At 49.9% G+C, this 12,114-nt stretch overlaps 1 protein-coding gene across 1 annotated transcript; it reads left to right on the top strand.

The window, feature by feature from the left end:
- The first annotated feature begins 1,885 nt into the window (after positions 1-1,885).
- LOC116980869 (lysozyme C, milk isozyme-like) lies at positions 1,886-11,485 on the top strand. The gene is made up of 4 exons (XM_033033485.1): positions 1,886-2,015; positions 5,031-5,213; positions 9,149-9,224; positions 11,419-11,485. Exons 1-4 carry the CDS (start codon positions 1,886-1,888, stop codon positions 11,483-11,485), a joined length of 456 nt encoding a protein of 151 aa, XP_032889376.1.
- Positions 11,486-12,114: the final 629 nt, after the last annotated feature.

Genomic DNA, 12,114 nt, shown 5'->3' with positions numbered 1-12,114 from the left:
TGTGAGGGGCATCCCCACCATAACCTGCCCCCCCCCCCCCCCCCCCCCCCCCCCATGTCCAGCAACGGAAGGACCCTAGACTGTGATCCTCCCCCTCCGAGCCTTGGCGTTGGCTGCACCCAGCTTCAGTGCGTCCCTCAGCAGGAGCTCGAAGGACCGAATGGCCTACTCCTGCAACTATTGTCTATTGTGCTCCTGCAGTCTGGAGCGGGCCAGTTGGCAACATTCCCCGATGGACATCTCGCTCCGCTGGGTGGTCAACAACGCTCGGGCAGACCAAAGCGCGTCTTTCACCGAGTTGAGGACCTTCCCAGCCACACTCGATGTCCGTCTCTGAATGTGTCTCTGGGAGCGGGCGTAGAATGTGCACTCTGTGCTTTGTGGGAAGGTGTGCATTCCTCGATTGAACCACTCACTCAAACACCTGTGCATGTAGTGCGTTCCCTGCAACTTGTTGGGGAAGTCAGAGCTTCCACTGGGCGTTTGGTTCAGCCACTCAAACGCCCAGGTTCAAAGGAGATGACTGAGAGTGGTGGGCACCGCCCGCTCCATCACGGGTACTGACCTCCCCACCATCACAGGGATCTCAAGAGGGGCAGCCTCAAACTTGCAGCCAGCGACCCACACCACCCTGGCCAAGCTTTCATTTCACCCCTGCCAATAGACAATAGACAATAGGTGCAGGAGTCGGCCATTCAGCCCTTCGAGCCAGCACCGCCATTCAATGTGATCATGGCTGATCATCCCCAATCAGTACCCCGTTCCTGCCTTCTCCCCGTATCCCCCGGACTCCGCTATCTTTAAGAGCTCTATCTAGCTCTCTCTTGAAAGCATCCAGAGAACCGGCCTCCACCACCCTCTGAGGCAAAGAATTCCACAGGCTCACAACTGTGAGAAAAAGTGTTTCCTCGTCTCCATTCCAAATGGCCTACCCCTTATTCTGAAACTGTGGCCCCTGGTTCTGGACTCCCCCAACATCGGGAACATGTTTCCTGCCTCTAGCGTGTCCAAACCCTTAATAATCTTATATGAGTCAATAAGATACCCTCTCATCCTTCTAAACTCCAGAGTGTACGTTCCATTCTCTCAGCATATGACAGTCCCGCCATCCCGGGAATTAACCTTGTAAACCTACACTGCACTCCCTCAATAGCAAGAATGTCCTTCCTCAAATTAGGGAACCAAAACTGCACACAATACCTCAGGTGTGGTCTCGTCGGGAAGAAACTACAGGAGCCTGAAATCCGTGATGTTCAGGTTCATGAACAGCTTCTTCACAACAACCATCAGGCTCTTGAACACTGCAGAACAATAATGGCCCAGTCCCACTGTACGAGTTTACCCAAGAGCTCTCCCGAGTTTAAAAAAAAATCAAACTTGTGGTAAGCACGTAGAATGTACGTAGCGGGCATGTCGGAGCTCGGGGACGTCTCTTAGCGGCTCGTAACGCTAACGGCAGGTACTCGGGAAACGCGGTAAGCTCGGGAAGACTGGTGAAGATTTTTGAACATGTTGAAAAATGTCCACGAGAGCCCCTAGCACCCACGAGCGGCCATTACCGTAAATCCACGAGTTCGAATCAGGGCAAACTCCGGAGAGATCTTGAATGAACTCGTACAGTGGGACAGCCCCGTAAGGGACAGAGATTGATTTCAGATGTCCCTGATAGGATAGTGTTGCCAAAGAGAAACATCGGCCTTTCCTGGAATCCTCCTTCCTCCATCAGTCGGAAGCAACTTGCAGAGAACATTCGGAGGTCAGAGCTTTATGAATCGAGTTGGTTTCCGGAGTGATAAGGACAGAGGTAAGTGGGTGTGAGCCGGCCAGCGATCTCGCAGGAGAGGGAGCTCAGTGTGCGGACACGTCTGATGCAGGCACGGACACCATGAAGACCTTCATTCTACTCAGCGCCCTGCTCTTTGTTGCCTCTCCGTACATCTTTGAGAAGTGCGAGCTGGCCCAGCTTCTACTCAGGCATGGACTGGACGGCTATCGTGGCTATAGCCTGGCAAACTGTGAGTTCAGTGCGGGTGTTGGGGGTTACGGGGAGATGGCAGGGGAATGGAGTTAGGAGGGTGAGAGAGACAGCCGTGATTGAATGGCGGAGTAGACTTGATGGGCCGAGTGGCCTCATTCTGCTCCTATCACCTATGAACTTATAGATGCCCGCTCTCTGTGTCTGTATCAGTCTGAAGATGGGTCTGGGCCCAAAACGTCACCCATCCCTTCTCTCCAGAGATGCTGCCTGTCCCGCTGAGTTACTCCAGCATGTTGTGCTTATCTTCGGTGTAAACCAACGCCTGCAGTTCCTTCCTACACTCTGTATCTTCCCCCTCGCTCAACCTATTGTACTTGTAGTTTGACATGATTGTATTTACGTGTCGTATTATCTGATCTGTTTGGATCGCGAGCAGATTGTTTCGCCAGCTCAGTGCACGTGACAATAAAGAACACACAAGTGATGACACAAAGTGCTGGAGTAACTCAGCGGGTCAGGCAGCATCTGTGGAGAACATGGATAGGTGACTTTTCACAGAGTGCTGGAGTAACTCAGCGGGTCAGGCAGCATCTGTGGAGAACATGGATAGGTGACGTTTCACAGAGTGCTGGAGTAACTCAGCGGGTCAGGCAGTATCTGTGGAGAACATGGATAGGTGAAATGTTGGGTTGAGACCCTTCTTTAGACCGACCAGTTTGAAGAAGGGTTCCGACCCGAAACGTCAACTATCCATGGTCTCCAGAGATGTGTAGGAAGGAACTGCAGATGCTGGATAAAACCCAAGATAGACACAAAAACCTGGAGTAACGCAGCCGGACAGGCAGCATCTCTGGAAAGAAGGAATTCTGTGACGTTTCGGGTTGAGACCCTTCTTCAGACTGAGCGTCAGGGTAGAGGGAGTTACAGAGATAAGGAAGTGTAAGAGACCAAAAGATAATGGCCTTCTCCTGCACCTATTTACTATATTTCTAGATGAAGTTTAAGGAAAATATAGAATGGACCATCCGATCCGAATCGTCACCTATCCATGTTCTCCACAGATGCTGCCTGACCCGCTGAGTTACTCCAGCACTCTGTGAAACGTCACCTATCCATGTTCTCCACAGATGCTGCCTGACTCGCTGAGTTACTCCATCTTTGGTGTAAGCCAGCATGTGTTGCTTTCTATAACACATAAGATATAACACAATGCGCTGAATCTGTGGAATTATTTGCCACCGAAAGCTCAGGAGGCCAAGTCAGTGGATATTTTTAAGGCAGAGATAGATAGATTGTTGATCAGTACGCGTGTCAGAGGTTATGGGGGGAAGGCAGGAGAATGGGGTAAGGAGGGAGAGATAGATCAGCGATTATTCAATGGGTGGAGTAGACTTGATGGGCCGAATTGCTTAATTCTGTTCCTATCACTTATGATCTTATATAGACACAAAAAGCTGGAGAAACTCAGCAGGACAGGCAGCATCTCTGGGGAGAAGGAATGGGTGACGTTTCCCCGTTCCTCTCTCCAGAGATGCTGCATGTCCTGCTGAGTTACTCCAGCTTTTTGTGTCTATCTTTACCAGCATCTGCAGTTCCTTCTTACACACTTATGATCTTATCATCTTACTCCTTGTTTGTGTTTATGTGTAGTATTATTTTATCGGATTGGATGGTATACAGCTTTTCTCGGTACCTCGGTGAAACGCACACCTCCAGATTCAGGAACAGTTTCCCCCCAGCTGTTATCAGGCGACTGAACCGTCCCCATATAAACATCCAGAGAGTGACTTGTTGGGCCGAATGGCCATGATCCTGCCCCTCTCACACTTCTGAGCTGCTGATGAAAATTTTAATTAAATTATTAAAAATAATATTTACAATACAATATTGTAAAACGGACCCCACCAGCATAGAAAAATGGAAAATAGGTGCAGGAGTAGGCCATTCGGCCCTTCGAGCCATTCAATGTGATCATGGCTGATCATCCAGTCAGTAACCCGTTCCTGCCTTCTCCCCGTATCCCCTGACTCCACTATCTTTAAGAGCCCTATCTAGCTCTCTCTTGAAAGCATCCAGAGAACCGGCCTCCACCGCCCTCTGAGGCAGAGAATTCCACAGACTCACAACTCTCTGGGTGAAAAAGTGTTTCCTCGTCTCTGTTCTAAATGGCCGACCCCTTATTCTAAAACCGTGGCCCCTGGTTCAAGGTTGCTCTTGCCCATCTTTACCTTAAACCCATGGTCTCTGGTTTTCGATTCCTCTCCTCTGTGCACCAAAGACACAAGAGTCAAGAGTGTTTTATTGTCATATGTCCCGGACGGGGCAATGAAATTCTCACAGAAAGAGTGAACATGTCAACATTGTATAAAACGGGGAAAAAAAGAAAAAGTTCAAATAGGTGCAGGAGTAGGCCATTCGGCCATTCGAGCCTGCACCGCCGTTCAATATGATCTTGGCTGATCATCCAACTCAGTATCCTGTACCTGCTTTCTCTCCATACCCCCTGATCCCTTTAGCCACAAGGGCCACATCTAACTCCCTCTTAAATATAGCCAATGAACTAGCCTCAACTACCTCCTGTGACAGAGAATTCCACAGATTCACCACTCTCTGTGGAACGCTCTCGTGTTCCACCAGGCACACCCCTGCAGCGAGGGACAAGCCCCTTCAAACACCCGCCGTGCCAACTCTCATCGGCAGCCCCCCCCCCCCCCAGGGTGCCCGTGGACAGAGCGTAGTCCCCTCTCTAACCCCACCCGGGCGCGGACGTAACCTCGGAAAAGGGGCTCGGGCAGAGCTGTCTCCGCCTGGCGCCGTGACTCCACGGATGGCCAGCTTGGCCAGGCCCAGGAGCAACCCCGACCAGGACATCCTCGGCCCCAAACCCTCTCCCCTACGCACAGGGTGTCTGACGGTGAGGGTGGTGGGTGTGAAGTGCAGCCAGGAGGCAAGGAGCAGCCCCGTTTAGATATTGGAACAAGGGGGGGGGGGGGGGGGCTGCCGATGAGAGTTGGCACGGCGGGTGTTTGAAGGGGCTTGTCCCTCGCTGCAGGGGTGTGCCTGGTGGAACACGAGAGCGGCTACAACACCAGGGTGGTCGGTCGCAACCGCCGAGGAGGCAAGACGGTGTCGTCGGACTACGGAATCTTCCAGATCAGCAGCACCCGCTGGTGCCGGGACGGGCAGACCACGAGGAGGAGGAACACGGACGATTCATGCGGCAGAAGCTGCCAGGGTGAGATGTCTCCAAGCCAGAGCTGTTGGCTTATTTATTTATTTATTTATCTGCCTATTCATTAAATTATTTATTTCAGGCTCAAAGTCCAGACAAGACACTACATGACATAAAATACATTGCATATAAAAACGGCATAACATACATATAAAAGCTTAGTAAATTACTTATAAGAGCATCATAAATTATATGCAAAAACACAATACATGATTTAAAATATATAACAATATAAGATTATTGAAACATATAAGATTATTAAGGGTTTGGACATGTTAGAGGCAGGAAACATGTTCCCGATGTTGGGGGAGTCCAGAACCAGGGGCCACACACAGTAAAGAGAATAAGGAGTAAGCCATTTAGAACGGAGACGAGGAAACACTTTTTCTCACAGAGAGTTGCGAGTCTGTGGAATTCTCTGCCTCAGAGGGCGGTGGAGGCAGGTTCTCTGGATGCTTTCAAGATAGAGCTAGATAGGGCTCTAAAAGATAGCGGAGTCAGGGGATACGGGGAGAAGGCAGGAACTGGGTACTGATTGGGGATGATCAGCCATGATCACATTGAATGGCGGTGCTGGCTCAAAGGGCCGAATGGCCTACTCCTGCACCTGTTGTCTATTGTCTAAAATCCAGAATAAAAAGAAAGATCAGTGTCCTACAACGAGACAACGAGACCAGTGTCTCCACAGCTGGGATTGGTAGCGTGTAGTGCCGAACCTTACGTTTGATAAGACCAACATAATTTCATTTTCAGAGTCATTAATCCTGCACATAAATTTTTACATATGATTTCTTAGGATAGTACTGACTCCTGCAGCCACAAACATTTCACTAGCACTACACCATCTAGGTTTCCTTAACAGTGTTCTCATGGCATCATTATATGACACATTTAGTCTCTGTACACTTGTCTTTCCATAGTTTGACCACAGGGGTGCAGTGGTGTGCAATATGCTCCAAACAGCGACATCTTCACCGTTCAAATTCAAGTTTATTGTCATGTGTCCCTGTATAGGACAATGGAATTCTTGCTTTGCTTAAGCACACAGACCACAGTAGGCATTTACTACAACACAGATCAGTGTGTCCATATACCATAATATAAATATATACACACATGAATAAATAAACTGATAAAGTGCAAATAACAGAAAATGGGTTATTAATAATCAGAGTTTTGTCCGAGCCAGGTTTAATAGCCTGATGGCTGTGGGGAAGTAGTTATTCCTGAACCTGGTTGTTGCAGTCTTCAGGCTCATGTACCTTCTACCTGAAGGTAGCAGGGAGATGAGTGTATGGCCAGGATGGTGTGGGTCTTTGATGATACTGCCAGCCTTTTTGAGGCAGCGACTGCGATAAATCCCCTCGATGGAAGGAAGGTCAGAGCCGATGATGGACTGGGCAGTGTTTACTACTTTTTGTAGTCTTTTCCTCTCCAGTGCGCTCAAATTGCCGAACCAAGCCACGATGCAACCGGTCAGTATGCTCTCTACTGTGCACCTGTAGAAGTTAGAGAGAGTCCTCCTTGACAAACCGACTCTCCGTAATCTTCTCAGAAAGTAGAGGCGCTGATGAGCTTTCTTGATAATTGCATTAGTGTTCTCGGACCAGGAAAGATCTTCAGAGATGTGCACGCCCAGGAATTTGAAGCTCTTGACCCTTTCAACCATCGACCCGTTGATATAAACGGGGCTGTGGGTCCCCCTCCTACTCCTTCCAAATTCCACAATCAGTTCCTTGGTTTTGCTGGTGTTGCTACCACATCTGTACACGCACCATTAGCTCTTCACCATATCTGTACACGCAGTTAGATTTAGCTCTTAGGGCTGACGGAATCAAGGGGTATGGGGAGGAATCGGTACCCCGTTCATGCTTTCTCCCCATTCTATGATTCTATGACCCAGATCCTCACATCTTTTTAGTTTAGTTTAGTTTCATTTAGCTTAGTGCGAAACAGGCCCTTCGGCCCACCGAGTCTCTGCTGACCACCGATCACCCGGCACACTATCCCGCACGCACTCGGGACAATTTAAAATTAACCGATTTAAAATTCAAAATTCACGGCGGCACAGCGGTAGAGTTGCTGCCTCACAGCGCCGGAGACCCGATTTCGATCCCGACCACGGGCGCTGTCTGTACGGAGTTTGTACGTTCTCCCCATGACCTGCGTGGGTTTTCTCCGGGCGCTCCGGTTTCCTCCCACACTTCAAAGACGTACGTGTTTGCAGGTAAATTGGCTTCGGTAAATGTAGAAATGGTGCCTAGTGGGTGTAGGATAGGATAGGATAGGATAGGATAGTGTGCGGGGATCGCTGGTCGGCGCGGACCCGGTGGGCCGAAGGGCCTGTTTCCGCGCTGTATCTCTAAACTAAACTAAGGAGCCAAATAGCCGACACACGTGCATGTCTCTGGAGTGTGGGAGGAAACATAGAAACATAGAAACATAGAAATTAGGTGCAGGAGTAGGCCATTCGGCCCTTCGAGCCTGCACCGCCATTCAATATGATCATGGCTGATCATCCAACTCAGTATCCTGTACCTGCCTTCTCTCCATACCCTCTGAACCCCTTAGCCACAAGGGCCACATCTAACTCCCTCTTAAATATAGCCAATGAACTGGCCTCGACTACCCTCTGTGGCAGAGAGTTCCAGAGATTCACCACTCTCTGTGTGAAAAAAGTTCTTCTCATCTCGGTTTTAAAGGATTTCCCCCTTATCCTTAAGGTGTGACCCCTTGTCCTGGACTTCCCCAACATCGGGAGCAATCTTCCTGCATCTAGCCTGTCCAACCCCTTAAGAATGTTGTAAGTTTCTATAAGATCCCCTCTCAATCTCCTAAATTCTAGAGAGTATAAACCAAGTCTATCCAATCTTTCTTCATAAGACAGTCCTGACATCCCAGGAATCAGTCTGGTGAACCTTCTCTGCACTCCCTCTATGGCAATAATGTCCTTCCTCAGATTTGGAGACCAAAACTGTACGCAATACTCCAGGTGTGGTCTCACCAAGACCCTGTACAACTGCAGTAGAACCTCCCTGCTCCTATACTCAAATCCTTTTGCTATGAAAGCTAACATACCATTCGCTTTCTTCACTGCCTGCTGCACCTGCATGCCTACTTTCAATGACTGGTGTACCATGACACCCAGGTCTCGCTGCATCTCCCCTTTTCCTAGTCGGCCACCATTTAGATAATAGTCTGCTTTCCTGTTTTTGACACCAAAATGGATAACCTCACATTATCCACAGTAAACCGGAGATCTCGGAGTAAACCCACACAGGTCAAGGGGAGAACGGACAAACTCCGTAAAGACAGCACCCGCCCGGGTCCCTGGCGCTGTGAGGCAGCAACTCTAGGCCACCGTGCCGCCAACAAGAAACATGTTGGCACAAACCGAGATGACTCTGTGGAAACCCGGAGCTGTTCCGAGGGGCGAGGAAAACTTGCACGGACTTCACCCGAGAACATTGTGTTCACGAACAGGTGGCGCAGCGGGTGGAGCTGCTGCCTCACAGCGCCAGAGACCCGGAGAAGGCAGAGATAGATAGAGTCTTGATTAGTATTGGTGTCAGGGGTTATGGAGGGGGAGAAGGCAGGAGAATGGGGCTAGGAGGGAGAGATAGATCAGCCATGATTGAATGGCGGAGTAGACTTGATGGGCTGAATGGCTTAATTCTGCTCCTATCACTTATGACCGCATGGGTTTCCCCGGGTGCTCCGGTTTCCCCCCACACCCAAAGACCTTCCCGTGCGGGTTTGTAGGTGAATCGGCCCTCTGTAAATTGCCCCTCTAGTGTGTAGGAAGTGGATGAGAAAATGGGATAAGATAGAACTGGTGTGAATGGGTGATCGATGGTCTGCGTGGACTCGATGGGCCGAAGGGCCAGTTTCTGTGCTGGACCTCGCTACCAATCAACCACCTTGTATTTCTCCCGCAGATTTTATCAATGAAAATATTACCGATGACATTGAATGTGCGAAGAAAGTGGTTCTGCCTCAAGGAATGAATGCCTGGTAAGTCAGACGTTGCTGATCTTTGGCCTGGAGCTGTAGCTGGGTGACATGGAGGATCAGGAGGCTTTGGAGATGGTGCAGAGGAGGTTTACCACAATGCTGACACAAGGAACTGCAGAGGCTGGTTGGCAAAAAAAAAGCGCTGGAGTAACTCAGCGGGTCAGGCAGCATAGAAACATAGAAAATAGGTGCAGGAGTAGGCCATTCGGCCCTTCGAGCCTGCACCGCCATTCAATATGATCATGGCTGATCATCCAACTCAGTATCCTGTACCTGCCTTCTCTCCATACCCCCTGATCCCTTTAGCCGCAAGGGCCACATCTAACTACCTCTTAAATATAGCCAATGAACTGGCCTCAACTACATTCTGTGGCAGAGAATTCCAGAGATTCACCACTCTCTGTGTAAAAAATGTTTTTCTCATCTCAATCCTAAAATATTTCCCCCTTATCCTTAAACTGTGGTGAACGTCGATAGGTGACGTTTCACAGAGTGCTGGAGTAACTCAGCGGGTCAGGCAGCATCTCTGGAGAACATAGATAGGTGACGTTTCAGTGTGCTGAAGGAAGGGGGGGGGGGTGAACAGTAGGAGGAATGGGTGAGCTCAGGGAAGAGTTGGAGGGGGAGGAAGTATGCTGTCTGGATTTGAGGGGACCAGCTACAAGGAGACATTGGTCAAACAAAGATGGTTTACTCTGGAACGTCAGAGGCTGAAGGAAGACCTGCAGTTCTACTACCTGTCTCTCTTAAGAAAGACCAGTGTGAGGATGGGTCTCGACCCGAAACGTCACCCATTCCTTCTCTCCAGAGATGCTGCCTGTCCCACTGAGTTACTCCAGCTTTTTGTGTCTGACTTCAGTGTAAACCAGCATCTGCAGTACATTTCTACCCAGCTGTCCTTCTGTGTTCCCCTTTTGTTCAGATGGACTCGGGCTTTCACAAATCTCAAACAGTTAACACACACACGGCGTCAGGCGATTGGGAAGAGAATCTGGATTTTGGTTTTAAATCTCACACTTGAGTATAAACGTGGGGAACTGACCACAAACGCCGCTGCTGTGGCCACAGTGAGATTATTCCACTGAAAGAGAGATGTTCCTTTGAAACATAGAGACTTAGAAACATAGAAAATAGGTGCAGGAGTAGGCCACTCGGCCCTTCGAGCCAGCACCGCCATTCAATATGATCATGGCTGAACATCCAGAATCAGTACCCCGTCCTGCTTTTTCCCCATATCCCGTGATTCCTTTAGCCCTAAGAGCTCTATCTAACTCTCTCTTGAAAACATATTTGAATAAGGAAGTACAGCGAAGGTTAACACATCGTTTCCCAGGACAGAGGCTCTTCCAACCTACCTCATTGTGGATTTTGCACTTTTTATCTGCACTTTCTCTGTAACTGTATGGCACGGTGACGCAACAGTAGAGTTGCTGCCTCACATCGCCAGAGACCCGGGTTCGATTCTGACTACGGGTGCTGTCTGCACAGAGTTTGTACGTTCTCCCCGTACATGGGGCGGAAATCCTGGGGGGGGGGGGGGGGGGGGGGGGACAGGGGGGATATGTCCCTACCATGCTTTGAGAGATGGGGGACGATCCCCTCCCCATGTTTTGTCATCCGGACTTCATCATTCCAAGGGCTGAATCGGCCCATTCGCGGGGCATTTCAGCGCCCGGCGCGGCTTAAAATCGAACTGCTGCATCGAGCTGATCGAGGTTCCCGATGTTGAAGCCCCAGCCGGCTGATGAAAGGCCCCGTGAACGGGCAGATTGCGCGTGCGGCCGCCAAGAAATTGTGTCCCCCTCATGTTTTGACAGCAATTTCCGTGCCTGTTCCCCGTGACCTGCGTGGGTTTTCCCCGGGCGCTCCAGTCTCCTCTCACACTCCAAGGACATACAGGTTTGTGGGATAATTGGCTTGGTAAAATTGTACATTTTCCCTAGTGTGCATAGGATCGTGTTAGTGTGCGGGGATCACTGGTCGGCGCCGACTCGGTGGGACGAAGGGCCTGTTTCCGTGCTGTATCTCTAAACTAAACTAAATTAAACGCGGTAGACACAAAAATGTGGAGTAACTCAGCGGGACAGGTGGTATTTAAGAGTGTTGGTCTTGGCATCATGCACGGTACAGACATTGTGGGCCGAAGGGCCTCTTGCTGTTCTACGGTCTATGTTCACCTGTTTTATTTTTACAGGTACAGCTGGAAGAAGAAATGCAAACAAAGCACTCTGACCAAGTTTCTGAAGGAGTGTGATGTGTAGGAGTGGTCGTGGCTTGCTCGCGGGCGCAGCCTCCTGCAAACGTCCCACACTCTTTACTCATTGGCTTGCACCGCTATAAGCCCAGCGAGTGAGCGGAAGATCATAGAACCCTTCAGCCCATCGCATCCCTGCTAGCCATGATCCCCATCACACACGTCCCATTTGCCGCGTTTGTCCCATAACCTTCCATCTAAACCCCTACTTCTCATGAACGTGTCCAAGTGCCTTTACCAGTTGTAACAATACCTGCTTCTAGCCCCTCGTTCCATACACCCACCACCATCAGTGTGAAACAAACACTTACCTGATTTCCTTTAAATTCCTCCCTTCGGATGGCACGGTGGCGCAGCGGTAGAGTTGCTGCCACACAGCGCCAGAGACCCCGGTTCCATCCCGACTACAGGTGCTGTCTGTACGGAGTCTGCACGTTCTCCCCATGACCTGCGTGACTTTTCTCCGAGTGCTCCTGTTTCTGCCCACACTCCAAAGACATGAAGGTTTGTAGGTAAATTGGCTTCGATAAGTTGGAAATAAATTGTTCTTAATATGTAGGATAGTGCTAGTGTACGGGGTGATCGCTGGTCAGCATGGACTCAGTGGGCCGATGGGCCTGATTCCGCGCAGTATCT

This window comes from Amblyraja radiata, chromosome 14, assembly GCF_010909765.2.
Source record: "Amblyraja radiata isolate CabotCenter1 chromosome 14, sAmbRad1.1.pri, whole genome shotgun sequence".
NCBI classification, from domain to species: Eukaryota; Metazoa; Chordata; class Chondrichthyes; order Rajiformes; family Rajidae; genus Amblyraja; species Amblyraja radiata.
This window is presented reverse-complemented; position numbering and strand designations above follow the sequence as displayed.

Excerpts from the sequence above, each read along its gene's own strand:
- LOC116980869 (XM_033033485.1), top strand. The coding sequence starts at position 1,886 with ATGAAGACCTTCATTCTACTCAGCGCCCTGCTCTTTGTTGCCTCTCCG. Across the intron at positions 2,016-5,030 it reads TGGCTATAGCCTGGCAAACT|GGGTGTGCCTGGTGGAACAC; the intron begins GTGAGTTCAGTG and ends CCCTCGCTGCAG. Across the intron at positions 5,214-9,148 it reads ATGCGGCAGAAGCTGCCAGG|ATTTTATCAATGAAAATATT; the intron begins GTGAGATGTCTC and ends TTTCTCCCGCAG.